Raw genomic sequence first — 21,431 nt, 5'->3', positions numbered from 1 at the left:
CATTCCGACAGTCCGACATATTTTGTATTTAGAAAGATTTGAACATGAAGACTGCGTCAAGTATCAAACAAATGTGAATAATGGGGAACAGTATCAATTCCATGTTCTTAAGCGATATTGTATTGTAATTACAAAACCAACAAGCCTGATCCATCCGCACGGGTTTTACAAACATGAATGACACATCCGTCTAAAACAATTCAGAAAAGTCGAGAAAAACACAGGTTCATAGAGAACACAGACCAAGATACAATCAAAACTGTCCACTTCGAGACCAAAGTATGTATAAATATCTACAATATTTACAACTGCCACGTTGAATTTGGTGGGATCGAACTGGACAAAAAGAACAGGACGGGAAACGTTTTCCAATGTTGTTGAATTACATGTACCAAAAAAAAAGGAGAGAAAAAGTCGATAAAGAAAAAGAAAAATCAAAAAGATAAGATATAGAAACACGTCCCACCGAACTTGAGATCAATGCTATTCTATTTCATTCTCCCAAGGCACACATACCTTCAACGTAACAAGATTGCACACTGTGCAGCCCATATCCCGTGTTAAGATCTCTTCCGATCGTTAGCCTCACTTTAATAACGGCTGTAAAATAGTAATAGCAGCCTATTTTTCTCTCCTTTCAAATCAATAAACTACATTGAATTTGGGCACGATGACAGTTTGGGACTAATTGTTCGAATCAGTGCCGGTGGCAAAGGATTCATAGATTTTCAAAAGCTCCGCGAATGTTACGTTCTTAGCGTGGGCTAGCGCCGCTATGGAATCCTTCATCGCGTGGTAGATGATGTTTTTAATCTGAAGCTTATCCTCGTGATTGGTATGGGAATCAGAGAGGTGGCGGAACTCCTGGGTCAGCTGGAAACAGTGAGCCACCGTCTCGGGAGAGACGAAATCCTCCGCCACTTTAATACAACTGTGAAGGTTTCGCACCTAAAAGTAATCGACATAAGAATTAATGTTTTGTACGATAACAAACTTTATTTCTCGGCATTCGTACCTGATGAGGCGCTCCCGCGGGGATGAAAACAGCGTCGCCCAAACACTGAAGAATAGCGTAGCCAGCCACTCCGTATTCTTTATACAATCGTTTTCTAAGTTCTCCGTCGAGGTACCAGCTCTGGTCGTGAATAGGATCGTGATGAGGCTCGAGCCGTTCTCCTCGTTCCAGAGCAACCTGCGACACACAAAAAAACGAAAATTGAATAAGAGACTGCTCTAATTCAAGATTCAACTTTTTCCCCTCGAAAAAATACCTTGTTCAAGAAATCCCGAATACGATCCGCATCTCTGGCTTGATAAATGTGCCACAGGGCGCCGGGTATTTCCCCACCGGTTTCAACTCTCGTTCGAGTAAGGAAATCGCATCCCGACTCTTCGACTGCCTTAAAAGCCTCTGCAATGACAAGCAATGACAAGAGGAATGATGAAATGGTTTTTCTTTTTTCAAAAGGAAAGAATGCAGGAGAGGATTTCAAAACCATTACCCTTGATATGCTCTTCGCTGTTGGCTTCCTTGGGTAATCCAACATAGACCATGACGTTGGCCGCGTCCGAGACGTCAAGGTGAAGATTGGTCGTCCCTTTGGAGCAGAGTAAAGCCGAGCCGTAAGCATTGTACATTTTGGGGCCGAGATCCGGCCGCACGAAGCATTCGGGCAATCGGCCAGCCAAATTCAAACGTCCATTGCGATGGGTGTATTCGGCCAGTGGGAGGGCTTTCATCAAGTCACTGAATCGAGTTGGCAACAACTCGGCGAAATCATCACCAGGAGGCCAATCCTGCATATACGAAAAGGCAAATTAGCGATCAATATAATCACACACTTTCTCTTCCCATGAATGAAGTACCTTTAATTTAAGGAGCATCGGTTGACCCTTCTCGTCTTTGAGTCTCTTTGTGAGACGCTCGAAACCTTCCCAAAACTTCCTCATGGGTTGATTGGGGACAGTGTTGCCTGTCATACAGTTGATGAGGTCGTTCTTGATATCCCCAAAGTCTCTGAGAAAGGAATCCGGATGCCAGATGGATTGATCCATAAGCTGGGTCACTCCAGAAACTACGACAGGCTGCCCTCGTTTCCAAGAGTCCTATTATTATATAACGATTGAGAGATTAGCACTTGGAAACGAAGAGAAAAACGGAACCCATCAAACCCACCTGGAAGAGTTTGTAATTGTTGGGATTTCCGGGGTCATGCAATCTGAGCAACTTCCCCGTACAGAGCCACGAATGTGGGATGTCTGGATAAGCTTTCAATGATTCCGAAAGAACCATGATGCGAGGTGGAAGCATTCCACGACTCAGTACCGTCTTGAATGCGTCTCCACGACGCTTAAAGTGCACTAATTCAACGTCAACTGCAACCTCTTCCGGCTCCCCATTAGAGTCTTTGCCTGGAGCGGCAGCAACGGCGGCAGTGGAAGCGTTGGGCGAAGACCCAGCGGCAGCATTTACGGAGGCGGAAGCCTCGGGACTGGGTTCACGATCGACTCCTCGTTCAATGACGCAAGAAATGACATCTTCAAGCGTTTCCATGCGTTGCCGTTTAGCGACAGGGCCCGTGTTTTGTTCAGAATTCTTGCCAGAGCTGGTCTTGGGTGCCGGGCGGATGAGCAGTTCTCTAAGCGTTGAAAAGTGTTCGCCACCTTCCTCTTCGTCGCTGGGCAAATCGGATTCACCATCGGACCCAATTGCTGTTGCTGCTCCATCAACAGCCTCACCTTTTACAGCAGCACCACCGTACCCGTTCTTTGACTTGCCCGGCTTCTTTTCTTTGGTTAAAGCCACGTCAGCCAACACGTTCAACAGTGACGAACCGGTTTGGTTGCCCCCATTCTTTGAGTCCGACTGAGCTGGATTTCCATTGACAGGTTTCACAGTTTCAGAATCGACGCCACCTTTACCATCGGCGTCACCGTTTGACATTCCGTCGCTTTTAGAAGATCCGGCGTTCAAACTCTGCAAGGAAATTAATGAAAAATTAGTATAAAAGAACCTCACCATGAAAGACAATGACGGACAAACCTTGCAGATCCCATTGGATCCGTTGTTGACAGAGCCGTTTGACTCGGTGGTTTCGACAGATTTCTTGCCTTCGGGGCAATCACAAAACTCGGCTATATTCCACTGCTTCCGGTAAGAATGCACCAGTCGTTCCATACACTCTAGAGCCTTGCCAGCTATGATTTGGGTCGGCATCAACTTGTCTGGGTCGTGCCCCGATCGACTGGTACAAAACAACCACCCGTGAAGATCACGCTCTTTATCCTTTTCCTGGGGAAATGATGAAAGATTGTTTGGAATTTTGGCATCCTCATTGATATAAAGCAAGACTAGGAGAGAGAGAAAGAAAAAAGTAAAAATATCCCCTACCTCTTTTTCGTCATCCTTGTTGCCACTTCCGCTTCCATTGGATGGGGATTTGGCAGCCTTTCGCGTTTTGTAGCAATCGATGCACACTACATAGCCGCATTTTCCGCACGCCCAGTGGAAATTGAAGAGAGTCGTCTCACATACGTCGCACATTTCACGCACTCCCTGGACAACTCGTTTCCAGGCTATTTGTTGTTGAACTGTGTCACCATCCTCCGCCTCAGCTGCCAGCGCCTCGGCCTTTGCTTCTTTTTCCGTTTGAACCATCCAGCAAAACTGGTCGCCAACGTGGGTGAGGAGGAAGAGCGACATGTCAACATCCAGCTCTTGGACAGACTTTTCCGGCTGAGGCAGCCATAGTCTCAAGTCATCTTCAGATGCATCCCTAGAAAAATAAGCCAAAGACATTGATTTATCGGAACGATTTGAAAAACAAAAGAAGAAAGAAAGAAAGGAAAACAAAACATACTTTAACGGATCGGAAAAGCCAGCGATGGCCAACTGGCCCGACTTGGTGTATCGTAGCCGCCGGAAAGCGTAGAAGCGGCAAAAGATGTTGGCATTGCTTTGCTGTTCGTTCCTGCGTCGTTGATGAGGAGTGAGACGGCATTCGCGGCACTTGGCCAAACGGGGCGCGACTTCCCAACAGGGAGCATCCTGTGAACACGAAAAGAAATGCCAGATATGACGATAGTTATCATATCAAGACGGATGGACGGATGTAGTACGACTTACCTGAAGAAAACTTTCGCCGCTCTTTTTCAGCACGGGAACGGGGGGTTTGTTAAAAGGATTGCCCGACCCTGGCTTGGCGTTGGGCCCAGACGGCGATGAATTTCCTGGGGCGGCGGCGGCGCCAGTAGATCCTGAAACTCCTCCTCCTGCCCGGCCTTTGCGGACTGGTTGGCCCTCTTTGCTGCTGCTGCTGCTATCACTGTTCCTCTGCCGTCCAGCCAAAGAGCCGCGACCTGCACCACCGGCACCAGACTTGCCGCAACTCTCCTTGAGAGCAGCTACGGCTCCGCCCTTTTTCGTGCGACCTCCTCCGCCGTTATTAACGTCGTTTTCCGATTCCGAGGCCTCCCCCTCTGAACTGCTACCTCCTGTCGATGAGGCTGGAGTGGCAGATACGGTGGCGGCCGCAGCGGCTGCCGCCGCCGCTGCTGCAACCGTTTTGGCTCGCTTATCTTTGGTAGCCGCAGCAGTTGCTCGTGGCTTCCGTTTGCCTGCTCCGGCTCCTCCTCTCAATCCCAGAGACTCGCTCTCATCTGTTGCGTTTTGCGGCGAACCGTAACCGTTGATCTCGCTCTTGACGGAAGCAGTTGCTTTCCGGGCCATTTTCAGCGGGCCTGGGCTACTGCGGTCCATTGGCTCCGGTTTTATATCAACGCTGTTGAAAGTTGGTTTCACAACAACCTCGTCACCACCTAAGCAATATAAAAAAACAAGTAAAACCATTTTATCAGTTCATGTTGTTTTTTTTTTACGACACACACCAACAACAAAAGAATCAAAAAAGATAACAAATCCCACACGCGACAGATAATAAAAAAAACATACCCGTGTGTCGTTGAATCCAAGCCTTTTTTAACTTGTGCACTGCTGGTTTGGCGCCGCTGCTGCTACTGCTGGACGTGGCATTACTACTACTTCCGGGGTTACTCCACGTGCTGTTATTGGATTGTGTTGTCGGAATTGGCTCTTGTTTGACTTTGACTTCTTCCTGTTTGACGACGACGACAGGTGCTGCAACCACTGGAGGGGATCGGCTTACGGCAGTGACTCGATCTTGTTCCACAGGTGGTGGGGTAACTTCAACACCGGGCTCGCTCTTTATAACCAATGGGCGACTGGAAATTTCTACCGGCCGATCGATTGGATTACAAGTTACAGGTACGGAAGACATCAAGAGGGGTGGTGTATCTGATGGATGGCGCGGAGTTGCCAAGCCCATTGAAAACGCACTGGCCGGATTACTGGGTGGTTTTACTTGAGCCGTGGCACTCGTAGAGTATCCAGCGTCAACTAATGCAGCCACGCTCATCAATGGCGCTACCGGGAAACCAACTGGCCCAAGATTGGGGTAAGCCGGCATGGAAATCTGCTGCGGAGGTTGTGCCTGCTGCTGCTGCTGCTGTTGATGATGGTGGTGTTGTTGCTGTTGTTGTTGCTGCTGCTGCTGCTGTGGTTCCGGCCGTGTCTTCTTCGATTGGGCTTCACCAGTCGATAGGCGGGCACAGGAAATCAGCGGAATTGGAGAGTCCTCTCTATAAGTTCCCAAATCGAGTGGTTGTTGCTGAGGCATAGGCGGCCCAGGGCCTGGGCCACCTCGATTGCTTGCGCCAGTGTTTAATAGAGGTTGTGGAGGAGGAAGTTGATGAGCCAGTGGTGAAAAGGCGTTGTGCGGGTAAATCCGGACATCTCTTTCACGTTCTCGCATCTCTCTCTCACGATCTCGGTCCGTATTCCGGGCAGTGTGCGCCGGAGGAGGTGCCGATTCCGGTTGACTCGATTTGCTTGGAGTTATGAGTGAAAGAGGAATCGTTTGGTCTGGCCGGCACTGAACTGATGTTCCACTAGAGATTCCAGCCGATCCGACCACTTGGACTCCAGCAAGTCCTTGCCGACCATAAAGAGCTGCTGCACTTCCAGAGCCCATGTTCTGCTGCTGCTGAAGCGGTGACGGACTTGTCTTCTTTTGATTGGCCGATGGAGAGGTGCAAGGAGCAGGTGCCGTTTGAGGAGCCGGGCTATACCTCATAGCTGGATAGGGAGGAACGTGAGCAGCCGCAGCAGCTGCTGCTGCCGCCGCTGCTGGAGACCGAGAAGGTGAAACGGAGGGTGGAGGCATGTAACTATTAGACGGGCCACTTCGAACAGCGCTGGTTGGATTTGGGCTGTACGGGTGTTGCGACGAGCCAGGACCCGGGCCAGCATAGTGAATGGGATAGGCGGAAGCAGCGGATGTTGGAGGCGTCATTTGCGGGTGCGGACTTCGACTGGTGCGGATATTAGGGTTGCTGCTATTGTTGCCTCCTCCGCTGTTGTTGCCACCGCTATTGTTACTCCCAGTGACGAGTCGTGGCGTCTGCTCGTAGGGTTTGTACGACAAGGTGGGTGGACGCTGGTCACGAGCTTCTAAACGTTGCTGTTGCTGTTGTTGCAATTCAAACGACCGTTGCAGCTGCTCACGATGGTCAGGGCGAATGGAATCACGGTCGATTCGTTCACTTGGGCCAACAATGACGCCACCACCTCCACCGCCACTGGCTTTTGAGTAATCAGCCGCCGAGAGATGATGATGTTGCTGCTGCTGCTGTTGTTCTGACTTTCTCGGCAGAGGTTGTTGCTGTTGTTGTTGCTGATGTTGCTGCATCTGATTATTCGACGGACTAGGGGCCGTTTGATATCCCTGGACAGAGAAACTCAAATCAGCCCGAGGGAGTGCAGGATAAGGATTATTGGACGGCGGTCCACTGGAACCACTCTGTTGCTGGCCGCCACGAGCGAGCCGCTCGCGGTGATCGCGATCGATAGCCAAATTGTAGGCAGCCATGTATCGATCCCGATTGTCCTTGTCTTTGTCGCGCTCCTGACTGTTGATATGACTGGGTGGGGCTTGACTGCTGCTGCCTCCTCCTCCTCCGCTCATAGTCATTACTAACTGCTGCTGCTGCTGTTGTTGTTGTTGTTGTGACGTCTGACCTTTGACTGGCATAGTCGGTGGATTCCACGAAGCAGACGAAGGAACGCCTCCTCCCCCTCCGGATCCAGCCGCCGCCGCCGCCGACTTCAATTCACCGATTTGTCTGTGGTAGCGCATTAATGACTCTTCGAAATGTTGATCAACAGCTTGTTTGTGCCGCTCTCGCTCCATTCGTTCCTTGTCCATCCTCTCACGCTCACGTTCTCTCTCACGTTGTTGCTGCTGTTGCTGTTGTTGCTCCTTGGCTTCCAGTTCTCTGCGCTCCCGTTCACGTTCCCTGTGAAACCAAATGGACACATTATCAGCATAGCTATACACGAATGCCATTCTCATTTGACCCTATGCTATCTTATCACGACAGCCGACATTTTATCTGCATAGATAATAATAATGCATGCCCCAGTGGAACATTTAATCGATAGACACGGCCCAAACGACTCTAACAACCCCGCCTAAAAATAAAGGAATTATTCTTTTTCTCTTTTTCTTACCTGGCTGCACGTTCCTGTCTTTCGCGTTCCCGTTCGTGAGCCATATATAATTCCTCGTGAGAAGGCTGTCCAGCAGCTGCGGCCTGGGCTGCTGCCGCCTGGGCTTGATTGTTGATGAGGTTGTGATGATGCATTTTCCAATACATCTCGGCGGCTGCGACTGAATGATGCGGTAAGCCTGAGAAACTGGCCATGCCTGGCGGTAGGCCAAACGGCAAGGTACTTGGATGAGGTATGCCAGCTGGCAAATAATGTCCGTACATGGTTCCAGGCGGTCCAACACTGGCCGCTCCGCCAGAAGCCTGCGAGTAGGTCGGCTCTGGGGTTCTCTTGACAGCGGACATGGCCGTGGATCTGGCCGCAGCCGCAGACGATGGTGACGAGGCTGGCGATCTCTTTTGAGCTCCTTGTCCGCTGCCACCGCCACGACTGAGATTACTGACCCCACCACCGCCCGTTTCTCGGTCGCGTTGCTCTCGCTGTTCCTCTTCGAACCGCTCCCGCTCACGTTCGCGCTCCATGGCGGAAGCTGGCGTGTGGACGGCGGCGGCGGCAGCGGCGGCTGCAGCTGCTGCCGCAGCAGCAGCAGCGGTGTGGCTATTGGAAGCAGCCGAGATTACTGAATTGTAAGGCCTGTCGACATGCTGGCTAGGCGGAGGAACTGCGGCTCCAGGAGCTCCTGTCCGTGGTGGCACAGGGAAAATCACCAGTCCTCCACCACTACCACCAACACCACCACCACCACCACCGGCTAATCCGCCCGGATAAGACACGCTGGCGTCTTTGTTGAGGATGTTCTTGTCGCGGAGCCGCCCTCCTCTGTCGCTCTCCGTGACGGACACAACGGATGGTGGCGCCGAAGTCGCCACGCTGGCGCTGGCGGACGACGACGATAACAGTTCACTACTGCAAACGGCACTAACTGCACCGCTAATCGTCGTTTCACACAACGGTTTCGTTGCTGCTGCTGCACTGACGACAGGGATTATCTCCACCGATGACGTCTTGACAGGGGGTAATCCAACAGATTCACAACTATTCGACACTGGGGGAGTGGCCTCCTCGGCTTCCGGTTTCGATTTGACCGATGGACCGCCTACTACTAGAGTATCGTCGTCTGATTCCAAGGCGCAGTTCGCCTTGCGTTTCCGTTCTCGGTAACTGTTACTGCTGCTGCTGCTGTTGCTACTGTTGTTGACCTTGGACGGGCTGCTCCGGATCACCTTGCCTGAATGTTTCCAAACAACACACAGAAATAATAAGAAAAAGAAAATCAGTCACCCAATTCAACCAAAAAGACACAAACGCAATTTTATGGTCTAATAAAAACAACACAATCCTAGTAAAAGAAAAATGGACGCCCTCTTTGCAGGTCAATAACCTTCTAGCGACGCTTTCTCTTCATCATTTCAGTCAATGTTCAAGACCGGGCCAATGATCCACAAGCCGCAAACAACACAAACTATCTCACGAAAGAAAAAAAGAGTCGAGGGAACGAAGAAAAAAAGAAAAAAAAAAAAAGTCCCGACATAGATTTTTCCACACACGCTCGCACGCTTACTGGTCGGGAGAGAGAGAGAGTTTAGAGGGGCTTGCTGCAAAGCTAAAAGAGAAAGATGTTTAGCAAGCGAGCTGGAGCACGGAAATAGCCAGCCACGCACACTACTATACCACCAGGTTGGCGGATGGAAAAAGTCAACACAATAATTTAACAACAAATAACTGTCTACAAGGAAAAAGAATGATTATGAATTCATTCCAGGTCATCCACTGTTTTATTCAAAGGTGTCTAGCCAGCAGCAGCAGCAGACCAAACTGGGAAGAAAATAAAAAGAACTGTTGTCTCGGTCGCAAAGAAGAAAAAGGAGAGAGAGAGAGACACCTGGCTTACTTCTGGAAATTGAGCTAGAGGGCGTTTGGATTGGCCTCTTGGCAACTAGTGAGACGTCGTCGAATCGACCAACGATTTGGCGGAATGCTTTTTGGCTGATGACCTTCCGACCGTCAGAAGAAAAAGAAACAAAAAAAGAGGGAGAAGATATACCCCTGTAGAGAGACAATCAGATAATAACCATCCACCCAAAATAGCCTGAAAGAATCTTCTCTCTCTCTTCTTTGCTATGTAATCAATAATGGCGGCCGGCAACAACAAGTTGTAGCAGCACATACACACACAGAGCAGCAGCAGCAGCCAAAAAGAATAGAAAACAAGAAGTGGGAGGAGGGAATAAATAGTGAAAAAACCGGAACGATGGATGAAGAGAGAAAGAAAGAAAATGTGCTGACTTGAGGGCAGAAGAGATCTATTGTACCAGGAAAATAAAAAAGAAAGAAAAAAGAAGTTTTAGATTCTCTCTCCGTCATGCCACCCTACACCCGTCTTGCATTATTGATCGCCCTTCTCTCTCCCATTTTAGGGAAGATACGTTTCCCCCACTTTTCATCCATCTCCTCGCCTCTTCCCACCATTCGGCTGAACACGAAACGGCTGACAAAAACAAGGGTGATGGCCAAGATGGCGCAGTGAAAGAAACGAAGGGCCCGCGGGCCGGTCACGACGACGACGACGACACGAGATAGATACTACCTTGTATGGAATTGTGTGTGTTTCCGTATTTGACCCTTTTGCCAAAAAGAAGAAGAAGAGACTCCGCACAAATGATTGTCGTTTGAGGCCATCGGGATTTTTGGCTCAACGCACACACAAAACCCCGTTAGATTGATGGGGGTGGATATTTTTGACCTCTATTCGACCTTGCCGACTAGAAAAAACCCCCAAACCACACAAAAACTACTATATAGACGTTTTTCTGTTTTCTTAACGCCCCTCCGTGGGTCCATTTCGCCTCAGGAGTCTCATAACGAAATGGGTCACACAACTTAACACACACACAAAGGGCCCGGTCAAGGAACACATAATGGAAATAAAATAGAAAGACATGACCGAATGTCTTATGGCCAATAAATGGGGATAATTCGGTTCTGCAACAACGGATGTGTGTGTCCCCCCACGTTGCCAAATGGATGAAGGTCACCCAATATATATAGTTCGCCTTTCTCTCCCACCAAATAAATCAAAAAGTTCTGCCACCCTCTTGTTTCAACTTAATTCCCAAAAAATAATGATTTAAAAAAATAAAATAAAAACGGCTCGAGTGAGGAGTGGCGGACATGATAACCGGTTCTTTTTCTTTATCCCGACGACTGTTCCAAAGTTCACCTTGACCAGGCAATCAAAAAAGAACTTTTTGTAAGACGAGTATAACGGGAGAGAGAGAGAAAATATTAAAAAAGTTCTTCTTTTTTTCACAAGAAGACAAGAACCTGCGGACATGTTTCCCCCCCCCCTCTTCTTTTACTCAACCGAAATGCAAGAAGGAACTATCCGGCCCTCAAGGTATAAGGGAGGTATACTCTTTTGTCCCTTTCACCAAGTTGGTGCATGGTGAATTACTGACAAAGCGAAGAAACGGGAGAAAAACCCTCTGACGATCAAGATGCGTACGCCATCTGTTACATCCGGGCAACGTGTGTGTGTGTGTGTTTCAGGATCGAATTTAATTGACTACATCATCTTATATATGGAGAAATGGCGACTGACAAAGTTGGCAGCCACGCGGCCACGCCGGTAGCTCCCTCACACACACACACACACTAAACGGAATATACATGAACACACACACACACTGAAGCGAAATAAAGAAAAAAGAAAAGCTTTTTCTTTTCCCAATACCGGAATTGCCACCACTGCACCACTGGTAGTAGGGACCAACAACTTGACATTCACTCGGGGGAATGTTTGCTCGTCTTGATGAAGCAGCACAAACGTTTTCTGGGTTTCAAAAAAATTTTGCAATCGAGTTAATCCGTAATGTCCTCTTGGCACTGTCACACACGAAAAACAACTCCACTGTCGGGCAGAATGTGGTGGAAAAAATGAGAGAGAATTGGTGAACGTAGATGAGCACACACACACATACACACACACGAGACGGCAATCACAGCTTGGTCTCCGCCATCTTGGCGCGACTGAACTGAACTGAACTACCCAGCTGGGGAAATGTGTGTGTGAGAGGGGGGAGTCGGGTGGTGGTGGGGGGGGGGGAGAGAATGCCAAGTCAGCCGAGGCTTTGGCCAACAACCAATCAGCAGTCGCGGCAAAGCCCCGTGACGTCAGGAGGCCCCCCCTCCCTTTTCTTTCTTTCTTTCTTTCTCTTTTTATTTGGCTCAGCCACGACATCGTTTTTTCCGATGGCGAAAAAATTCCACCCAAAAAGAAAAAATACCAGTTTTCTTATTCGTTTTATTGCCTTTTTCTCTACTTTTTCTGGGCTAAAGAGGAGGAGGCCCTAATGACACAAGAAAAGTTTAGTTTTCTTGTTGTCATTATTCGTGATGGCGAAGAAGAGGAAAATGGCGGATAGATGGAGAAATCAAGGCCAACAACACACCAAACCAAAAAAAAAGAGTCGGTGGTGGTGGTGGTGGCAGGTGTGCATACGGGGTCTGCGCAGCCCCCCGAAACGGGAGAGAAAGAGAGAGAGAGAGAGAAAAAAAAAACGACGGGACGTGAACGAGATGATAAGATTGCCTCATTCCGTTCGACGCCAGCGGGTCCAAATGCCATCCTAAAAGAGAGGGGCTGATGAATACCAAGAGAATGAAAGAAACCCTTTTTTCTTTCTTTTCGTTCGGATCAAATAAAAAGAAACTAGCGCGGAACCTATAACTACTTCTTCTTCTTCTTTCTTTCTTTTTTCTCTTTACCAGTTTGTTTTTAAAAGAATAAAAAATAAAGGGGTCGTTAAACTTGAATATGTACACCGGCCATACAATCGAGAGAGAGAGATAGAGCACACACACACACTCGTTTCTATGACAACAACACGGCGGCCGAGTCACCAGCGGGAGCAATGACTCACGTTGCCCGCCAGGTGGAGAAAGTTTTCCTTAATTTTCAAAATAAAATAGATACAATAGCTTCTTTTCTTTTTCCGATTGGCAAAAAAAGGGATAAACTTATTTTTCTTTTTTCTTTTGTTTCAGCAAAATATACGAAAAGACTCACCGTCATGCTCGGCCCACAACAACCCAACACCACACAACAACCAACTTGTCTGTAGCGAGTCCGGTCGACTATTGAAGCCAAGTCGGTTTGGCGGCACCAGACTCCTCCCCCGGCCTCAAAATGAACAACACAAAACTTGTGTGTTGTTGTTGTTGTTGTGTGCCAGTTTCTCCAAAAAAACCACCCAAAAAAAATAAACAACAACCAGAAAACCCTGAGGGAGACGATCGAATTATACAGGTCTGCCTATAATATCCAATTCTATCTGTCTTGTCTGTCTTGTCTATATCCCGCATTCATGTACGTACGACCTTTGACTTGGTTTCTATTGAGCTTACTTTTCGGTGTGTCGTTCCGGTCTCCAGACGGACGGACTGCTGTCACACGTTTCGTTGCTGGATGTGCTGGAAGACTGACCAGCGATGAATGCACCACTTTCCCCGCCTAGAAATAACAAGAATTTTTAGTATTGGCGAATCGAAATAAGTAGAGCACCGCCGGGGTGAACAACTCGTCATAATAAATAAAAACAAAAAATGTTACCTGAGACGAAGCCCTGGATCGTCTGGATGTGATGCCTACTGTTTCACCCCTCAAGATGGATTCGACCACTGCAAATAAATACAATCCCCACGAGTTTTGATCAAACGATCTTGTGCATTTGGAGAAGACAAAAAGTAATAGCAAATAAAATGTCAAGACCTCCTTCGCCCAGCAATTTGATTTGAAGCAGTCGAGGATCCTCGTAGTGTTCCTCAAGTACCGTGTCGTCTGTCAAGGTCAGTTCCTGGTGACGTCAAAGATGCGCATTCGCCAGCCAAATAAAAAGAAGAGAATAGAAGAAAATAGAAATAGTTGGAAGAAATGAACGTGACGGTGCGTGAATTGATGACATACCCCCGTCTCTTCGTCGAGACCGACAATGACGGCCGTGTACCACTGGGTGGCTCCTTCAGACCGGTACACCTGACAACGGTAGCCGACAACGACTGAAGGTGTTGTGACCAGAATCCGCTGGCCGGCTTGGAGCTCCGCCCACTTCCGCACGGCTTCTCTCACTGCCTCCGAGGAAGATGTCGGATGCGATCGATTCTGATGCTCGGCGGCGGCGACGACGGCGGCAGGGCTCGACCAACCAAACGACTCCCAATCCTGCACGAATTAAAAAAAAATGTGATTAATTTAGAAACAGAACCGGATTCCCAGCTTCTCCGTCTTCTTCTTCCAAAACTTCATTAAAAATGAAATCACACCCAAATAGGGAAAGAAAACATTTACAAAGAATTCCTTTCTGTCTGTCTCTGTTGTCGACATTAATGCAACCCGAGTTCAAACTAGTTTGCATCTCTACATCATTTATCTTGTCTCTCTCTTTCTCTTATTTCTTCACGTAGCGGGGAGAAACGAAACCAAATCAGGCCACTGTGATTATCAAAGACTGGAACTATTGATAAGGTGCGAATCAATCATTCTCTCTGATAACAACTCGGAGCAGTTGGCGCATTTCTCTCCGACGCTTCTCAAACGCAAAACACACTTTTTTTTTTGAATTGACGTAACGGCGTGAAGCCAATTTCGGCTCAAGGTCAATGCATACAAACGTCCTAAAATGCCAATATGTGTGTAGTAGTGAAAAATATAAATATGGAAATGATGCAACGCCCCCGGAAAAAAAGAAAAGAAAGGTTTTACATTTCAAGAAAATGTTTTTCCTTCTTCTTCTTATTCTTTTCGTTTAAATAAAACAAAAAGAAAAAAATCCACCCAGACACAACTGACAGCACCTTGGGAGAGGAGGAGGAAGAAGAGTATCCAATTTTTCTTTTTCTTTTTGGCCACAAAACTTTGATATTCATAGCCTCCTTTGCGGGAGGGCGCGGGAGAAAAATAGAGCGGGGGTAGAGAGACAGTCACGTGCGCTGCTGGATGGGAAGTGAAAATAAGAGACACACACAGAAGAGAGCCTGAGCTATTTTTATGTTAGCCGGGGTCAACGAGCAAGTCGGCCAACGGATCGCGAGTTGTATATACATGTACACTATTTTGTGTGTGTGTGTTACCTGGAAAGGTTGCAGACGAGATGACGGGAGGAAGGAACGCTGCTGGTCCAACAGGAATTCGACGGCCACTAATGACAACAGCGCAGCTGATGCTTTTTTACTATTACTACCACAACCACTCAAAGAGTTGTTTTTCGTCTTTCGATCGGGATCGGCGGCGCACTGGTTGTTTCGTTTCTCACTGTCGTTTACAGGGGTGGCACTATGTTCACTGCTGCTGCCACCAGTTGTCGTCCTAGCAACGGCACTCGGATGCGACGATCCCGATTCGACGATCGTTGGCTCTTCTTCGTTGCCCGGACAAGAGGATCCCGGTAATTGAAACACCACACGACTCCGATTCACCAAACTGCTGAACGCCTTTTATTTTCAGTTTAAAAAGGAGAGAAATTAATTCACAAGTCATATTGGCGAATTGAGCAAATTATACAAGAAACATACCAAAGCCGGACTAAGTTGTTGCGTCCCCGCCCACCAAAGGTCGTGCTCGACGAGGAAGACGTGAAATACTCCCGTTTGGTGGATATGGGTCCATTCACGCTGATCCCAGCTTTGGTCGTCGTATTCCAAAAGTAACTGCATAGCAAAGAAAATAAAATCGATAAATACAAAAATGGGCCTGTCAATAGCAGCAGATGTGTGACGTCACACGGAAAAAGTTCAACAACAAAAACAACAACAACAGTCTGAAAAAGAATAGAAAATAAAATAGAGGCAAGAAGAAGACGAAGGGGTGGAGTTTTTCTCCTTTTTTATTATTATTATTTTCAATGCGACGCAGGAGAGTGCAACGGCCGGGATTCTTTTGTTTGTTGTGTGTGTGGCGTGTGTGTGTGTGAGCTAGTGGGGACGGGAGCGAAAAGCCAGTCAAGTGCCTCTCTTTTTTCGTTCGTTCTTTTCTTTCTCAACCGAGAGAGAGAGAGAGACGCCCAGGGCATTGAAAATCAATAACTCGGGATCTCCTTTACTCACAAACGTTCCTGCAGCACACGGCGTACACACAGCAGAGCCGGATTCAACGCCGGAATGCTCGTCGACACGTTGGTTCAAAAAACTGGTGGATGGGAAAATTGGCCGAGTACAAAATCTGACACAGTTGAGGATCGATATTATTTTCGCCTTTCACCAAGTTGACCTGTAGAGTCACGAAGACGAGCAGCAGCAGCCTACCCCTTTTGTTTCAGAGGGTATTGAATCTAATCCCGTTTCCCGAGTGATATGATGAATCCCGGTGCTGCTGCTGCTGGCCACGTTTTTCAGCCAGGAGGTCAACGTCCTCCTTTTTTCTTTCTCTTTCTTTTTCCTTAATCTTCTTTTTTAGAAAGTTTCTCTCTTTTTACCCTATCCTTGTTTCTCTCTGCTTTCATCAAACCCCTCTCTCACCCACCAGCATTCGCTGCATTATTATTCAACGTCTTTCCTTCTAGCTTCCCAAAAGGACCGTTGGAACCTGTCCAAACGGCTAAAAGACAAATAAATCATTCCCTCCTTTATTTCTTTTTTTAAAAGAAAAGAAAAGAATAAAATAAAAACCTTTTCGTACTGTATGTTTTATGGTAGTTGAAAGAAAGAAAAATTTTAAGACGTAGGGGGAGGTCTGATCAATCTGATGGCGACCCTTCAAAACACCCAACTTTTTTTAAAAAATAAAAGAATCGGCAACTTTATCCGGCCTAAAAAGTCTATGGGTATCAACACATAGGGACGACACGAAATTCTATTCACGTCGACGTTGTTAAAGAAGCATTAGAAATGCACACAATCCCCTGTTTTGTGGATGCGGAAGCACTCAAATGAGTCGGGGGATAGGCTGGCGGAATTGTTTATCACCGAAAGTTACGACCAAAGATTATACATACACACATGCACAGGTTTCCATAGATTCAACCCCTATACTAGGAAATTCCACTAATCAAAATTGGTTTATCATCAAATTAAATTTTTTTTTCTGGTGTGTGTGTGTGTGTTAACTCTATCAACAAGTAATTGAGTTTTCTCCACTAAATATATTATGCAGAGTAGTAGTAGAGCTCGAGCTAGTTTTTTCCCCCCCAATGGGAATTTGGAAATATCGCCTGGGGAATTTGTTTAAAGAAGAAAAAGAAAGAAAAGTTATTTCGGAACAAATCATACCTGCAGGTCGTGTTGGTCGATGTTGTGGTGTGTGGCGGCACGAATCACGCCCGCCCGCCAGGCCCAGCGAGCTGGTTCGTTCGGAGGTGTTGTACGTTGTTGTTGTTGTTGTTGGTGGATCGCACTTTTGATTGGTGATGAAGATTGGCCACCACCACCACCATTGATCGAATGGGACGAAACGCACAAGAACCTCTTGCCGACGATATCCTTACGACAACGGTTTTGCGCCATCGAACGACGACGTATGGCATCGCATTCACGACGAGAAACGACGCACCAGCAACGTCGTCCAACCAGTCAGTGGGAATATTCGTGTATGTGCTTGTGTGTGTACGTGAGTCGACGAGAGGGTTTCAAGGTTTAACGTTCGTACAAAAAGGTCACACAGATTTTTATAATTATTGTTGCTTAAACACACACTGATGTCGATTGAGCCACACTCTCCTCACATTTTGCACTATTGGCAACAATTCAATGGGAAAAACATGATTACACACACTGAGAAACGTAGGGAGCCTGCTTTACACACAGTTTTGTTCGACGCTTCGCACTCGACGGGCGGGAATGAGAAACTGAGAGCTGGGGGCTAGGCTGGACGACAGCAGCGCCTCGGAGCGGAGCTGTTAGATAACACACACGAGCCGGGGGAGGGCTGGGGAGGTGGACCAAAGGGGGATGGACCATGTTTTTTTTTGTTTTTTTTTTCGTTGCTCAATATCCACACGTAGCGCGGGAACCAATAAAACTAACCGCCATCTACCAGTGTGTTGGGCAAACTTAATTTGAGTTTAAATTTAAATTTTAATTAATTTGAGCTATTTGATGATAGAAAAAATGGTGATTAGAACTTTACCTGAGATCCTAAACAGTTTTTTGTTAGGTTTTCTCAACTACACGTTTAATAACCAATTTCTTAATCACTACTCCATCTGACGGTCGTAGTTTGTATTCGTGACAAGGTAAGACATTTCTTCTTCACTTGAGGTCTCCAACTGCACGCAATTGATTTCACACAATTTCATCAGTCAGTATTCTCGGCAGTACAAAAAAAACCTCAGAACTTCAATTTACCGCAGAACAGTGGTACAGTAGTTTCAGTGTGGTTCATAACGTGACTCTCATGGCAGACAACGTGGCGGAATCAATCGCAAATATGGAAATTCAACCCAAGGCATGAAAACATTCGATAATTGGAAATTAAATTTTGTTTCATAAGAGAAGTATCTTGTTTATTTTGACCATGATTTCGCGAGGTGTATGGTCGCTTTCCCCCCATTTGAATCAGTTTCGTGCAAATATTAGCCTATTAGCGCCAATATTGCATCAGACATTTGGTGGGAGATGTTTTCCCGATGACTTCCGGTTCAGCAAGCCCAGGAGAACACTTAAAACCTCGGTGGGTTTGTTTAACCGGCAAAATGGAATATCGTAGTACAAAAGTTTCTCTGTAGCTTCCATTACTGGAATCCATTAACATGTTAGCTTAGTTTTCTATTGATGTTTTAAGCTTACAATTTGCTTTTACTGCATAAAGAGTATGACGATTATTATTTAATATATAGGAAACTGGTGAGGTGAAAGGCAAACCTGAAGGAAAACCAAAGAGTGAAGGAAAACCAAAGGTTGAAGGAAAACCGAAAGAGTCCAAAGCTAAGGCAGAAGTCAAGACTTCGTTGAAGGAGCTGAACCCATGGCCCTCATACATCCAGGTTAGCCACAGATAACTAACATACTCATTTTTCATCTTGTGATACCAACTTATCAATTTCTGCAGGACCGTATTGCCCTGTGGGATAAACTAAAGGCTGAAGCTGATGCTGCTATTGCCGCCAAGGTGCCCAGCCCAATCCAAATTACTTTACCTGATGGAAAGATTGTAGAAGGAAACTCTTGGCGCACATCACCTTTCGATATTGCTAGTGGCATTAGTGCTGGTCTGGCAGAAAACACTGTCATTGCCAAAGTTAATGGCAAGCTTTGGGATCTTGACAGGCCATTGGAAGACAGTTGTACTTTGCAGCTCCTGAAATTTGATGATGAAGATGCGCAGAAGGTGTTTTGGCACTCGACTGCTCACATTTTGGGAGAATCCATGGAGAGATGTTATGGAGGTTGCCTCTGCTATGGGCCTCCCATTGAAAACGGATTTTACTATGACATGTTCATCCAAGACCAACAGGTAACGACATTTATCTTTAATTATTCAGACAAGTTTTGTATTCAAATGTATTGTATTTTGATAATCATGTATACATTTTTATTTCAGGTCTCTAATTTTGATTTTCCAGTGTTGGAAAATGTCATGAAAGCCGCGATAAAGGAGAAACAACCCTTTGAACGTCTTGAAATGAAAAAGGAAGATCTCTTGGAGATGTTCAAGTACAACGAGTTCAAAGTTCGAATTCTCAACGAAAAAGTAGATACACCAACCACTACTGCCTATCGTTGTGGTCCTTTGATCGATTTGTGTCTTGGACCTCATGTTAGGCATACAGGTAAAATTAAGGCCTTCCAAATTACCAAAAACAGTTCGACGTATTGGGAAGGAAAGGCAGATGCTGAATCTCTTCAGCGAGTTTACGGTATACACAATTTTCTAAATTCCATTTGAAGTCATGCACCTTTCCAATGAAAACGAAAATTTAATTTGCCATAGGTATTTCATTCCCGGATAACAAGCAATTAAAAGAATGGCAGAGGATCCAAGAAGAAGCAGCTAAAAGAGATCACAGAAAACTGGGCAGGGAATATGAACTTTTCTTCTTCCACGAACTCAGTCCCGGAGCCTGCTTCTTTACCCCCCATGGCGCGCACATTTACAATACGCTCGTTGAATTCCTCCGAAACGAGTACAAACAGCGTGGATTTCAAGAAGTCATCACTCCGAATGTGTACAACTCCAAGTTGTGGCTCACATCTGGCCATTGGCAGCACTACTCGGAGAATATGTTTTCTTTCGAGGTAAATATGTTATTTTCTGACTTCAATTAAGAATTCCCCTGATTTGAAATTGTTCTTTTGTTAGGTTGAAAAAGAAACATATGCCATGAAGCCGATGAATTGCCCCGGTCATTGCCTGTTATTTGACCATCGGGTTCGTTCTTGGCGAGAATTGCCGTTGCGTCTTGCGGATTTCGGAGTACTTCACCGCAATGAGTTGTCAGGAGCTCTCTCCGGTCTAACTCGAGTACGTCGGTTCCAACAAGACGACGCTCATATCTTTTGTACTATGGGACAAATCAAGAGTGAAATCAATGGCGCCTTGGCTTTCCTGAGAGACGTATACAAGGTACCCGTTTTTGTTTATACATTCAAATCGTGATCAAGTATTTTATACATTTATGTTGTTCCTCTTAGATCTTTGGATTTACTTTCCAACTGCGCCTCTCTACACGACCTGAAAAGTTTCTTGGAGAAATCGAGACCTGGAATCACGCTGAAAAGGAACTGACTGAAAGTTTGAACGAATTTGGAGAAACTTGGCAATTGAACCCTGGCGATGGTGCATTTTACGGTCCTAAAATCGACATTACCATCATGGATGCGTTGCGCCGGCCGCATCAGTGCGCCACTATTCAACTGGACTTTCAGCTGCCGATTCGTTTCAATTTAAGTTTCATTAATGAAGCTGGAGAGAAGGAGAAGCCTGTCATTATTCATCGTGCAATCCTCGGCTCTGTCGAGCGTATGATTGCTATCTTAACTGAAAGCTATGCCGGAAAATGGCCTTTCTGGTTAAGTCCCCGGCAATGCGTCGTAGTTCCTGTCGGACCTGTTTTTGATGGCTACGCTCAACAGGTTTTGTGAAAAATCAAACATGTCGTGGATGTTAATTACTAATTCAAAAATATCTGATTAGGTGAGAGAGCAAATAGCAGCTGCTGGATTCCGTATTACGGCTGATATTGATGCCGGTGATACCATGAATAAAAAAATCAGAAACGGCCAACTTAGCCAGCACAACTTTATCCTTGTCGTTGGAGAGAAGGAACAGACTAATGGAACGGTCAATATCCGTACTCGTGACAACAAAGTTCACGGAGAGCATACTATCGCCAAGGTTATCGAGCGTTTCACCCAACTATCGAAAGATAAAACCTTGAATAGCGAAGATTCGTTTTGAATCATAACGAGTGAGTAAGAAAGATCCCAAAACTCCAGTGCCGTGGGTGTGTGTTTTTTCCTTTTTGTTTTGTTTGTTTTATTATTGAATTCTGCAATTGTGCAAGTGGTCTTATTTTCAAGTAATTGGAAGTTCAGGTTGAAAACTTTTGTTTTGGAAATCAACAGAATATAGGAAATACAATATCACCCATGAATTATTGTCTTTTAAATTTCAATTAACTGTCAGTACTTAATATGTGACATATCGTGTTATGTGATATGGCATATGGTACTCTTTGGAAGTATAAGTCGATTTCATATCAATCAATACTAATTTTTCTAGATTATCGTAAGATTGATATCGGGATCGATGAGCTTATGATTCAAAAGTCACATTAGCCAATAAAATGTTGGTAGTACATTTTTATTTTGTTTTAAACCACACCGGCGAAAGAAAGAACAAAGAATGATTAGT

General features: G+C 46.2%; 2 protein-coding genes across 3 annotated transcripts; one reads left to right on the top strand and one right to left on the bottom strand.

Annotated features, from left to right (window-relative positions):
* Positions 1–97: 97 nt before the first annotated feature.
* LOC124340768 lies at positions 98–17,448 on the bottom strand. The gene is made up of 19 exons (XM_046793391.1): positions 16,850–17,448; positions 15,158–15,292; positions 14,717–15,076; positions 13,554–13,808; positions 13,359–13,443; positions 13,200–13,267; positions 12,995–13,100; positions 7,589–8,816; positions 4,952–7,374; positions 4,127–4,818; positions 3,861–4,048; positions 3,392–3,776; positions 3,044–3,292; positions 2,177–2,977; positions 1,867–2,106; positions 1,503–1,797; positions 1,272–1,411; positions 1,016–1,192; positions 98–948 (listed from the first exon to the last, which is right to left on the bottom strand). Exons 1-19 carry the CDS (start codon positions 17,081–17,083, stop codon positions 685–687), a joined length of 8,325 nt encoding a protein of 2,774 aa, XP_046649347.1. The 5' UTR covers positions 17,084–17,448; the 3' UTR covers positions 98–684.
* Positions 17,449–17,824: 376 nt separating this feature from the next.
* Positions 17,825–21,171, top strand: LOC124340912 (threonine--tRNA ligase 1, cytoplasmic-like). Of its 2 annotated transcripts, none has more exons than XM_046793712.1 (8): positions 17,825–18,023; positions 18,415–18,561; positions 18,627–19,031; positions 19,119–19,434; positions 19,509–19,813; positions 19,878–20,141; positions 20,210–20,650; positions 20,712–21,171. In XM_046793712.1, the coding sequence occupies exons 1-8, from the start codon at positions 17,973–17,975 to the stop codon at positions 20,973–20,975; spliced, it is 2,193 nt and encodes a 730-aa protein (XP_046649668.1). In that variant the 5' UTR covers positions 17,825–17,972; the 3' UTR covers positions 20,976–21,171. The 2 variants fall into 2 exon arrangements, with proteins under 2 accessions (XP_046649668.1, XP_046649667.1); XM_046793711.1 differs by lacking the exon at positions 17,825–18,023 and adding an exon at positions 18,030–18,248.
* Positions 21,172–21,431: the final 260 nt, after the last annotated feature.

The sequence above is a fragment of the Daphnia pulicaria genome, chromosome 5 (genome assembly GCF_021234035.1).
Source record: "Daphnia pulicaria isolate SC F1-1A chromosome 5, SC_F0-13Bv2, whole genome shotgun sequence".
NCBI classification, from domain to species: domain Eukaryota; kingdom Metazoa; phylum Arthropoda; class Branchiopoda; order Diplostraca; family Daphniidae; genus Daphnia; species Daphnia pulicaria.
This window is presented reverse-complemented; position numbering and strand designations above follow the sequence as displayed.